The sequence below is a fragment of the Dendrobates tinctorius genome, unplaced genomic scaffold (assembly GCF_039654945.1).
Source record: "Dendrobates tinctorius isolate UK_male_01 unplaced genomic scaffold, ASM3965494v1 ptg000133l, whole genome shotgun sequence".
Classification (NCBI taxonomy): domain Eukaryota; kingdom Metazoa; phylum Chordata; class Amphibia; order Anura; family Dendrobatidae; genus Dendrobates; species Dendrobates tinctorius.
In genome coordinates, this window is record NW_027361801.1 from 46,929,038 (window position 1) to 46,941,753 (window position 12,716).

At 39.4% G+C, this 12,716-nt stretch overlaps 1 protein-coding gene across 2 annotated transcripts in view; it reads left to right on the forward strand.

Moving 5' to 3' along the window:
* The window catches only part of PASD1 (PAS domain containing repressor 1), a 161,990-nt gene that overhangs the window by 107,617 nt on the left and 41,657 nt on the right, over nucleotides 1–12,716 (forward strand). For both annotated transcript variants that reach the window (XM_073543621.1, XM_073543620.1), the window contains exons 6-8: nucleotides 6,652–6,741; nucleotides 7,721–7,841; nucleotides 8,850–8,963. In XM_073543621.1, the coding sequence (XP_073399722.1) occupies nucleotides 6,652–6,741; nucleotides 7,721–7,841; nucleotides 8,850–8,963 (325 nt within the window). The remainder of the gene's footprint in view (nucleotides 1–6,651; nucleotides 6,742–7,720; nucleotides 7,842–8,849; nucleotides 8,964–12,716) is intronic.

Here is a 12,716-nt window from a genome sequence, read left to right on the forward strand (position 1 = left end):
TCCATGAGAAAGCCGACACTAGAGATATCAGACGATGACTTATCAATACGATTGTCAGTCCGAAATCAGACATGCCGGATCGATATGTCTTCCGACAATAAATTATCCGGGCTCCCATACACCTTAAACTGTCGGCTGAACCTGTCGATATTGGATGATGCAAGATGTAGGGCAGATCTATGGTTCATAAACGTATGCCAATTGTTCTTGGCTCGTAGTAACGCCATCACGAGCCACATTCATCAGAAAAAGAAAATGAGTAGATAAGCCCGAGATACAGAGGTTGATAGCGTCCTCCTGCTGGTGTTAGCAGGCTGGATCCTCTGCCTGTGTTACCAATTTGCATGCATTAGAAATCAGTGCCAGCTCCTTTTTAGTCATTGGTCTAATTTATTCTGTAAAACAATGAATCTTGCTCAGCACATAATCCGTCCCTTTTTTCTGTTTTTCCACTTGGGCAAGTGGAGGCACAGTATGTCAAGAGTAAAACGCTTGTTTTCTCTGTGAAGAAGGGAGTGGGTAGAGCTGGCATCAGTAATTCTGCAATTATCATGGTAATAGTGTGAGCATTTGAAGAAGCTGTTCCAAAGGCACGGCTCGCCTGAAGGGTAATACATGCTTGGCACCACTCCGGGAAGGCGGAAGGAAACGGTGGGAATGGTAATGAGCGCAACCGAGGAGGAGAGCACAGTGTGACCTAGTCAGCCCTGTGTCTCTTGGAAAGTGATGAGGACTAGCAGGTCAGACCACTGACTTTATGTAACCTTTATGGCTGCTTCGTAAGCTGCTAACAATACTCAATTATATGTAGATTAGTTTCTGGCAAAAAACAAAAATGGGTTAACTAATAGAGCCTTGTCCATCACTGCCTTTATCTCACCTGACAATACCATTGTTGGTGCTTGATGGTATATTTCATTCCGCTGTCGGATATTCACTTTTTCTAATAAGAAGGTAGAAAGATAATACAGGAATGCAGAAAATCAGTGACACATTTTCTTGCTATATGACCAACCTCCAGATAACAGCCATGGAAAAAACTCAACATAGAAGTTGATGTGACATGCATGTTTTAGTGTATCATGTCGTACTTGACATGGGTAGGCCTCTGGACAGGCACCTGGACTCACTTTGTCACCATTGAATTTGGCCTAGGAAGGCAAAGTTTAAGATATGATGCAATTTTTAACTTCATCTCAAAACCGCAAACAATAAGCTACTTGACAAATGAACAGGAGTCCGATTGCTGCGGGATGGTGTGCCGCTTCTGAGTAGATGATCAGCCATTGCCGGAGCACCAATATCTCATACGTGCCAGTCACTTTACAATACATGACATTAGAGAGAGCCTGGGGGCCACACAGGTAGCAACATGCTGTTATAATATCAAATGCAGCCCTTAAAATACAGGTAATTTGCAAAAATATGTAGCTAGTTCGTCTTATTGGAAAGTTGTTTCTTAGTGACAGTCATCAGTTTAAATAAAAAATGCTTCTAAATAATACCAACATATAGTGTAGAGATAACACTAATGTATGCTGCCCATATAATACCACTGTAATAGTGCATTATTCTCCACAAAGGTGTAAAGTGTGGATAATCACATGGGGCCAGCTAGAAATAAAGGTTTTTATTTAATGCTCCCGATGTATCAGGCACTGGCTCCCCGGTGGTTTCTCCCCACCCAATGCCCTGGAGTGACATGTCTCTCCCTGTGTGTGTATAGGGAGAGACCTATCAGTCACTGGCAGAGGGCAGGGAGAAGCCATCGGGGACCCACTTGTCCAACTAGTCTCCCAGGCAGCTCAGTTTCTGGCAGCTTTTCAAGAATGTCTTTTTTTCAAACGTCAAACATACATGGCTGAAGTCATGCAACCATTATCTGATACTTGTATATGCTGTCAGGTTCCCTGTAAAATATTTCTAAAAATACTTTATTTCTCATTCATGTGCTCTTATTTAGGATCAAAAAATAAAAGTGTGTTTAATAGTGTCATATGTCACTGTACCTTGTTCTGTTCACATGTAGGGCCCAATGCATCAAAGCTTTCACTACAGAATTCTGGCGTAAAAACTTTGAAAAGGTGCAAAATTTAGGAGCATCTCGGAGCTGCACCTAAATTTTGTGTCTTCACACCATTTTTTTCCCAGCTCTGCTGAAATGGGGAGAGAAAGGGTTTGGTGACCGCCCCTCATCAAATTCCTGCGAGCAAGGGCTGGAGAAGGATTTGTGGCGGGATGCACATGGAGGTGCACGCCACTCATCCGACGCTCCTGATTCATGAAGAGGCATCTGACTCCAGCACGTGCCTTCATCAAGACCAGCATGAAAAACACCGACCTCGGGCCCTTGGTCTTGTTTCCTCCCTCCTGCCCTCTTGCGCTAATGCCCTCTTCCCCGTCCTCAAGAAAACCCTACCTCCCAACCATAGTCCCACCTCACTCCTTCTATCCCTGCCTCCTTCCATTCCTCTCTCTCCTCCTTCCTCTCTTCCTTCCCTTCCCTATGTTCTCATCCAGATGGAAAACCAGAGATTAATATATATATTTTGTACGGTAATTTTATTTTGCTGCATTTTGAATGATTGCCATTTAAAATTAGGATCTATGGCAATTGTCATGTTTGTCGCTCCTTCATAACAGGTCCTGGCTATGTTACCTCCCTCCAGCATGCTCTACCCCTATAATATACACACCCTTAGCTATCAGCGCTTACATTCACCCTGAATTATCTACATCACCAAGTTCTAATAGCTAGTATCACTAATCGGCGAAAAGAGTGGACTCTGGAGTCATCGGGGAAATCAGCTGCTTTACTTAAAGGGTTAACAAGTGCAGGATTTGGGGCAAAAGTTGGCCAAAAATGACGCTTCACTTGCATGCCATCATATATGATGCAGAGAAGGAGGAGCCGTTTCTTTCTTTTTTTAGTAAGGGCGTAGTGTGTGCTCATAAATTCACATTGCAATTAAACTTTTGCTCATATTGTTTTATTGTTTTTGGAGATTTACTCATATAAAAGTGAGAATATCACAGAACAATGTGTCTACCCAACTCCAGATGTCTCAGAGTTCATGTACTGTAACAACGGAGAGACACAAATATCTACACAAGGGGCTCCACGGGGAAGTGCTTATATTTAATGTGCTATTTTTATGTACTGAAAAGCCCTCATTTTCCATTACACTGGTAATATCCTATTGTGCGTGAATCAACATGCTGAGTCTTTCAGTGGCCACTTGTTACATTGTAGGGCACAGCAGGGCACACCACCTATATAGTAAAAGTTGCCAGAAAAGGATTTGTTGTAAAAAGTGGCCACAATACATTGGTAGTGTACGTACGCTTCGCTTTTACATGTAAGCTCAAAAAAAGAAGAAGTCGTAGAGCCCAATAAATCAATAAAACAGGACTTCTCTAATGTGAATTCTATTATACCTGTGATAGCCAAAATGGCACTTTTCAGAGACGACGGAGAAAAGTCCTTTATTTATATGTAAATAATAAAAAGACAGAAAGAAAAAAGGATTTGGATCCAAAAATGAACCATGCATCAAAAAAGAATCAGGATTTATTTCTTTAGATGAGAACTAATTTACCACAACCAAAAAATAAATGTGTGCTAAAGGAGAACTGTATAACCTTTCAAGAGAAGACGCCACACTTGAAATAGAAGATTAAAATAGTTTATTTACTAAATAACTTTTTAAAAAATAAATAATTTTTAATTTATGTAATATGTATGAAAAATTCCAATGGAGCAAATATGCGAAACGCGCGTCGGAGTGCAGGTATCTAGGTGACTGATTTGGGTAACTAAATCCCTTATGGGATCATAATCTAAATGACTTAACTTTGATCTCATACATGTATTCATTTTTTGCAGACTTATTTGTCTAACAATTTGGTGTATGTTATGAATTTTTCTCTTATCTATAAAATTATGCACGTGAATTTCAAACTCAATTTGAAAATAAATTATCAGATATTGAGTCTACCATTACTTACATATCTATATACCCAATCTCTCTCCCTAAGAATAATAATAATAATCTTTATTTTTATATAGCACTAACATATTCCGCAGAGCTTTACACACATTATCATCGCTGTCCCCGATGGGGCTCACAATCTAAATTCCCTATCAGTATGTCTTTGGGGTGTGGGAGGAAACCGGAGTACTTGGAGGAAACCCACGCAAACACGGGGAGAACATACAAACTCCTTGCAGATATCGCCCTTGACCTCCCTACCCATCCGTTGTGCCAATTTATTCCTTGGAATTTTTTGTGCAAATTACATATGTTAAATATTATGTATTTTTTTATAGCATGAACTATTTTAGTCTTCTTTTTCAAGTGTGGCATTCCTCTTTATAGTTTATACTGTATATTTAAATGAGAACTTTAAAGAAAAAAGCGATCTCAGTCTGTATTTGAGATGTTGAAAGCTTTGTCCAGTTTGCTAGGGCTTTTTCACGTACTGCGTTTTTGATGCATTTTTACGTGCAGAATAAAAATCAGAATTTTACAATAATAACATAATGAATGAGATTTCTAAAATGCCATTCACGCAGTGTGTGTTTCTTCCTTGCAGATTTTTTTTTTTGCTCGTAATGTGTCAAATCTTCCAGTGTTTTACTGCAGTTTCTCCATATTGAGTTCAAAGGACCAAAAATCGCATCAAAAAAGCGCAAAATCTTTGGTACAGTTTTCCAGTCGAAGCCTGCACATTTCCTGTAAAATATATATATATATAAAGAAAAAACTAAGTGTTATCCTACCCTTACATCATGGCTTCTACACTGTACATTTCACCAGCTTGTGAAATGAGAAAATATGTCAGTTATATGGTATATTGATTTTCCAAACAGTACAAGCTATAAAGAAAATTATGTGGTAGGTGTAATAATAATAATATTATAAAATATCTCCAGTTAGAAATGTAGTATAGTTCTTCTGATTCACTATGTCACTTACCCCATGTGCAGGGCATTACAGTATCCATGGTTACGACATCTCATAAATTGACAGTTGTTAATGGTCGTGACCATGGATACTTAAGGTATTAAGGCACTGCAATGCCCTTCACATGAGGTAAGCGACATAGCCAATCAGAAGAACTATACTACCTTTCTAAATGGAGGTGTTTGTCAATTTTATTATTATTACACCTACTTCATATTTGGATAGGATCTTGGAATCGGGAATACCCCTTTAAGTTCCTTCACAGTTCAGTCCCTTTCACATCTAAATGGGACGGCATATTTTTTTTGCTATGGGAATCATGAGGTGAAAACTACGTTAATTACCTCTGTAAAATAATGTGTCAACTGAGCTCCACCAATTTAACAAAGTAAGGAATTAATATATTTCCATTTTACAGTATAAGCAATGCAAAATTATTTAACGGGAATGCGTCATCAGAAAATAAAATCAAATTTTTATGGTTAAAAGTTGTGTTTTTTTGTTTTTTTTTTGCAACAGTTGTTGTTTATTTTCCAAAATCACTGTCTATAATAACAAAAAAACATGATTTAGATAATACATTCCCTTAGGCTACTTTCACACTTGCGTTTTTTGCTGTGCGTTTTCTGCGCACACAAACGCATGAAAAAAACGCATCATGCGTTTGTGTGCGTTTTTTTGCGGGCTTTGGTGCGTTTTTTTAAAGACGCATGCTTTTTTTCCGCATACGTGCGCATTACAATGCGCACGTATGCGCACCCATAGACTGTAATGGGTGTTTTGCTGTAAAAAAACGTTTTTTGGGGGCAAGTCGGACGCACAAAAAATGCAACAGGATGCATTTTGTGCGCCCGAGCGCACACTACAAAAAAACGCATGCGCATACAAACGCATACAAACGCATGTGTATGCGCACCTATGCGCACCCATGTAAAAAACAGCGCAAAAAAACGCAAGTGTGAAACCAGCCTTAATCATCTTTCAGTTTCTTGCATGGGTATGTAAAGTAAGCAGATAGGACCTTGCTCATACTCTAACTTTACATCTTGTCTTACTGTTTTTTCTATACAAGAATATGTGAAAACAGAATATGTAAAAGGAGAAATATTAGGACGCCCATGTTTGAAAGCTGTGAAGTTATTATGTGTTAGTCATAGGGACGCCTCTGCATAGGAGATAGTAGCGTTTTTAGAGCACAGTCGCTGTAGCTAGACGTTTTCTCATATCTTTTTCAAGACTCCTGACAGCTTTCTTACTGACTGGTAAGTGTCTGACAATAGAGAGGAGAATGTGATGATAAAATGATATAGTGGTACAGATCTGACAATTAGGATGATGTGACTGCTACATGTAGAGTCTGATATGGAGCTGACAATTAGAATGTTCCGAAACTCTCAATATTGACATTCCGCGGCTCATCCTACATACCAGTAATACTTTAGAAGACGCCGCACCAGTGATGACGGCTTCCTCCTCGCTAACATACAGAATATATGTGACATCGGTGATTGAGTGACTGCTCCGGGCTGATTTTAGCCTTATCTAAAAATAACCTTAGATAAAAATAAATGGAATTTCCTCCTTTATGGTCTATATATAGTAACTCTTGGCACTTTCTGAAAATCAATGTGCAGTTTGATTGACCATGTAAACAGTAAATTGAATTTGTGTTTCTACTTGTCAGGCCCTGGATGGGTTCCTAATTGCGCTGACCACAGACGGCATGATAATATATGTCTCTGATAGTGTTTCGTCTCTTCTGGGTCATTTACCGGTAAGTTATGTCTTTAACTGCGGTATATGTGTAGAATATAGTCCTAAGGTAGATATGTTATAAATGCAGAGATTGATAGGTACATAGATAGATCCTTTGCCAATTTTCATTTAAAATTCTCATTGTTTGGACCGCTAAAAGGGGTCGTCCTCACTTATTTTTTTCTAGGCATGAATAGTTTAAAAATAATAAATAAAAGCAAAGTCATCATTTAGCACGTCCGCAGATCAGGCGCCGGCCGCAATGGAGGTCTGTGCAAGCTCTAGACCCAAGTTCTGTTCAGTTCGCAATTTACCAAGACCGCTGCAGCCTGTGATGGGCTGCAGCAGTCAGGTGACTGATAGAGTGTGTCACTAGAAAAACATCCTTTAGTCACTTGACTGCTGCAGCCAATCACAGGCTACAGCGGTCCTGATAACTTCTGAACTAAACAAACATTTCTTCTGAGACCTGCTGGGGTTGCTGAACGGTAAGTATGTCTCTGTTTATGATTTTAAAACCATCCATTCCTTGACAAAAAAAAAGTATTAAGCTGTCGGACAACCCCTTCAACTAATAGATCATTAGAGTTACATTACGAGCAATTCTCATTTCATATCTTACTTCAATATTAAAGGAGTTATCCCATTTCAACTAACCTTAGCCCATATCCAAAGTTATGTTAAAACATCAATCTAAGCTTTACTTCCCCTCCCCATGTCCAGTGCTGCCTCTCTGCTGATGCTCTGGTCTTTGTTGATCAGCTTCCATCACTGAACACATCGGCTCTGCCAATTTAGACAACAAGAGCCTCTGAGCTCAGTGATTGTGGATTGGTCTTTGCCATTGGCTTTGGATCTCAAAATCATGTAATTTAGCGCACCATCATGTATAACTGATTCTCAAGACATTTTACCTACTTTCTATGTCGCCTTACCTGTAAGTCCATAGTGACAGATCTTCACTTTACCGAACATGACAAAGCATCTTTTTGTACCAGTCAGATTTGGTGGACCAAAATATATTGAACTTTCTGCCGGAACGTGAACATGGTGAAGTGTATAAGATGCTGGCGCCACATATACTTATGACGGAACAGGTCTCTCCAGAATTTTTTAACAGTAAGTAAATCTCCTACTAGATGATAATATGATATATGCTATGATGAGTGTCTGCTTTTATATATGATAAATTATATTCTTAAAGAGGACGTGTCACCAGTTCAAAAGTGGGCAGAATTTACACTTATTTTATTCCCGCTGCTCCAATGAGGTATTCGGTTTTGTTTTTTAAATTCTGTCATAAGGAGATATGGGCATTTTATTGTGTTCGCCCAATATGCTAATTGTCATAGTCATTACCATGAAGACATTGCTCATAGGATCCTCAAGGGCGTGTCTTTAGGCTGACTCAAGCTGACAGTCTTTTTCTCTAGCAGATATGTTTTAATCGCCTGTCCACGGCAGGAAGTCTCTGCTTCAAAAAGGAGATGAGGTGTTTGCTCTCTCTAGCTATAATTAGTTTACTCTGTTTCCAATATGTTTAATTCGAGGGGGACATGTCGCCTCCTTGGAGATGTCTTATGAATTTTCATTTTCCTCTATGACATATATTTACTGAATATAAGTAATTGCCAGTCCGACACCCTCAATGTTAAGCATATCTGTAAATCAGCAATGATGACCCTCTTCTTAATCCCTACTTTTAACAGATTTACTGGATATTTTTTTTTTTTAACCATATGTTACATTGTAAAAAAGACAGAAAACAACAGTGTAATAAAATCTAGAAAAAAACCATTGATTCTGAAGCTTAATAAGAATTTATGATGTTTTATCCAATCCGAAGAGGGTGCGGGACAGTGATGGGAACATTTCTGGAGCACATCTTTATGAGACTGTAAACTTACACCATATTAAAACATACAAACCCTTTGGTTCATTACATTTACTTCCCAGTAAAATCTAAGTGTGGCACCAAACAGCATATTTGTAAGAACAATGTATTATTTCACAGTTTGATGAAGTGGGAAATTGGCTTAAATGTAATTAGCAGCACAAAACAATGAACAGATATTACATTGTTTTATAAATGATTCTCATTCTCTGCTGTTACATTTCCTTTTTCAGATGATAAACAAGTGGAGTTTTGTTGTCATTTAGCAAGAGGAAGTCTGGACCCAAACGAGCCTCCAACTTATGAATATGTAAAATTTGTTGTAGATTTTAAGTTTTTTACCCATGGTGAGTATGTAAAATTATATTTGGGGTTATCTATGTAAAGCATTGATTCTTGCATTAAATGAACACACACAGCATGCATTTCTAGTCTTTGATAAATAGGGGGTATCGTCATTAACATCTCTACTCCCCATGGGTTACTATTGTGCTGCACCCACAGACAAATCTTTGATGTAGAGATGTAGCAGATGAGGAGTTATTTACCTCTTTTGACTTTTCCATGTAGCTGGCATTAGAAACAGCTGTAGCAACCTTGCTTCTGCTTTATCGGCACGTTCATTTTCTAGCATAGGTACCATCATCACCTCTCCCAGTATTGCTCCAGTTCTGCCCTGGAAGGCTCACATTTGGGCAGGGTTTACATAAATCCTGCTTCCTTATAGCCCAGGAGACTCAGAAAATCTGGTAGAGTTGACAACTGTATAAGTCTAAAAGGTTAAAGGCAACCTGTCAAAAACTTTTACTCTCCAAAACCATTAATATGGTGAAGTAGTCCTTCAAATGATAAGCCAGTTGATCTTTTTATGACCTTAAAGTGCTGAGAAATCATGATTTGAAGTTGTATCTGGAAGTGCATTAGGGTGTGATGATGCACTTACAGCTCCTCAGCCTCTGCCAGTTTTCCTGAATTATCAGCACCCTACCCTAGCTGGTTGACATTTTATTTGCTCTGGCACATGGACACTGACCTGCCAGTCAGCCCGAGAAGGGTGCTTCCTGTTCAGGACTACAGCAGAGACTGAGAAGCTGTAAGTGCGTCATCACTCCGCAATGCACTTCCAGACTAAACTTCAAAGCTCAATTTCTCGCTGCTGAAGCAGTGGTTTGAGATTATAAAGGCATTGAGTGACATATTTTAAAGGGCTAAACACCCATATTAATGGTTTAGGGACAACTAACGTTTTTGACAGGTTCCTATCAACACCAAGGAAGCCTAAGATGTTATCAATTCTTATTATCTTGATCATTTTGTAATGTTGCGGCTGTTTTGCATGTAGTGACTCAGTATCATGTTATTAGGCTTTTATTTCTCATTGACTTTATTATGTTGGTCACATGAGAAGTCTTTTTTGCATATTGTACTTGCAGTTTTTGGATGTTATGTATTGATAGGTCTGACTGCGGTGGTAAATATCAGTGTATTTGCACTGGTATCACCATCTTGTGAGTTAATGCCTATATTTTATGTTAATGGTGAGCAATATTTTAATCAGAAGCAGGACGCACATTAATATACAAATAGTCCTGTACACAGCGCCACCTAGAGGCTGACAATGTAGCAGATTCCTTCCCCATCATGACTCTTTAGAGCGTATAGTAGTTACTCTGACTACCTTCATATTTTAGTGGCAACAGGATAATTTTCCTTTTTGACATTCTGGATCAATATGCTAGAAATCATCTTACTTTGTATGTAGAAGTGCGTCTTTTGTTGGCGTCAGTGAGCAGCCTGCTAAATCCGGCTACATGAGCACATAATTGCAATAAGCAGCACGGAGACCAGCGTCCCTCTAACCTTTTGCAATATGATAAAGTACAAGTGTCTTCCAATTAACCTTACGCCGGAGCTCTTATACCATCTATACATATTTAACGTGTTAATTAGCTGCTGCACATTATAGCGGTGACTAATATGTCACTGTGTCGTGTGCCAACGTGAGTAATCCTGCTATTGTGCTAATTCAACATCAATGGAAAACATCTCATTATAAGACCCCTTATTTTCCTTTCAGATGCTTTATTCTCACTCTTGACATGGGGGTTTACTCTCATCAGTACTTGGGATAGAAATGCAAAATATATTTGACAGGTTTTTTGCATCAAATCATTATTTTGTGCTACAAAATAAAATTCGCATATACAAATATGTCCTCCATCCTTCCCTATCGACATATCATGAGAGGAGTGACGCAAGGTGACCAGCAGCTTTGAAAAAGGCATGATTTTCCCAAATTTTTGGGGGGCAGGGGGATTTTTATGCTATAAGAATCTGTATGCAGTTGTAATGTGATTGTGTGTGCGTGTATACCATGCAGTGTGTTTCTAACATAGTGTGTGTAGCATGAAGTGTGCCTATGGGTGTAACATATCTGTGTCTAGATACACATAGAATGTGTGTGTACCACGGAGTGTATTCATCATCAAGTGTGTGTATATATACCATGGAGTGCATATGTGTGAGTATACCATCAAGTATATGTGTGTGTGTGTATGGGTGTGTGTATACCATGGAGTGTGTGTATGTGTGTGTGTATACCATGGAATGTTTGTATGTGTGTGTATGTATACCATAGAGTGTGTGTGTATGTGTGTGTGTAAACCATGGAGTGTGTGTATGTGTGTGTATACCATGGAGTGTGTGTATGTGTGTGTGTGTATATACCATGGAGTGTGTGTATGTGTGTGTGTGTATACCATGGAGTGTGTGTATGTGTGTGTGTATACCATGGAGTGTGTGTATGTGTGTGTGTGTATACCATGGAGTGTGTGTATGTGTGTGTATACCATGGAGTGTGTGTATGTGTGTGTATACCATGGAGTGTGTGTGTATACACCATGGAGTGTGTGTATTTGTATGTGTGTATACCATGGAATGTGTGTATGTGTAAACCATGGAGTGTGTGTGTATACCATGGAGTGTGTAAGTGTATGTGTGTGTATACCATGGAATGTTTGTATGTGTGTGTGTAAACCATAGAGTGAGTGTATGTGTGTGTGTTCCATGGAGTGTGTGTGTGTGTGTGTGTGTATCATGGAGTGTGTTATGTGTGTATTTGTGTATGCCATGGAGTGTTTTTATCTGTGTGCATGTATACCATGGATTGTGTATGTACCATTGAGTGAAAGTATGTGTATATACTATGGTGTGTATGCGTGTGTGTGTATGTATACCATGGAGTATGTTTGTGTATACATGGAGTGAGTGTATGTGTGTGTGTATATCATGAAGTGAGTGTGTGTGTGTGTGTATACCTTGGAATGAGTGTGTATACCATGGAGTGTATATGTGTATGTATATATACCATGGAGTGAGTGTGTGTGTGTATACCATAGAGTGTGTGTGTCTGGTCGTTTGTGCATGTTGGAGTGTGTGTACCATGGAACACCTCCTACCCAGTCACTATGGAATTAATGGTTTTAAAGGGAAACTGATATGTGTGTCATGCTGCCTGAACCACAAGCAGCATCAATCCAGCTGGCTCAGTTATTGCAGCTGTGTACATTTCACTTTGAAACACTGCATCATTTCAGAGAAATTGCACTTTAAAAAGCTGGGGACTCAGTGTCTCGCTTGGCACTAAGTGTCTCCCTAGTTTGAAGCTGATCCTCGGCAGCTTTCCCACGCCCTGACACCTTTGACTGACAGGTCGTTCTCTATATATACATAGGGAGAGACCTGTTAGTTTAGAGGACCAGGCAAGGAGAAGCATTGGGGACCCGCCTCTTGGACTAGTCATCTGAGTAGCATCGCCCCCGCCAGCTTTTTCATACACTTTTACAGGGACATCTGCAGAACACACCAGGACTGACTCACTGCATACCTCCAAGGTGCAGTGCAGGAGGCAATAGTCCCAATACACGGTTTATGCAGGTCATATTGGTCCCCAGTCTTACAGCTTTCAGTAATCCACTTCTCTGTTGAATGCTTTAAGTGCAGCATCGATGCGGCTATGATGAGACCACGTCATGTTACGTGTGCACATGAACTGCTGACAGAAGGATAATTGTGTTCTGATCAGTCAAAAAAAATCTAAA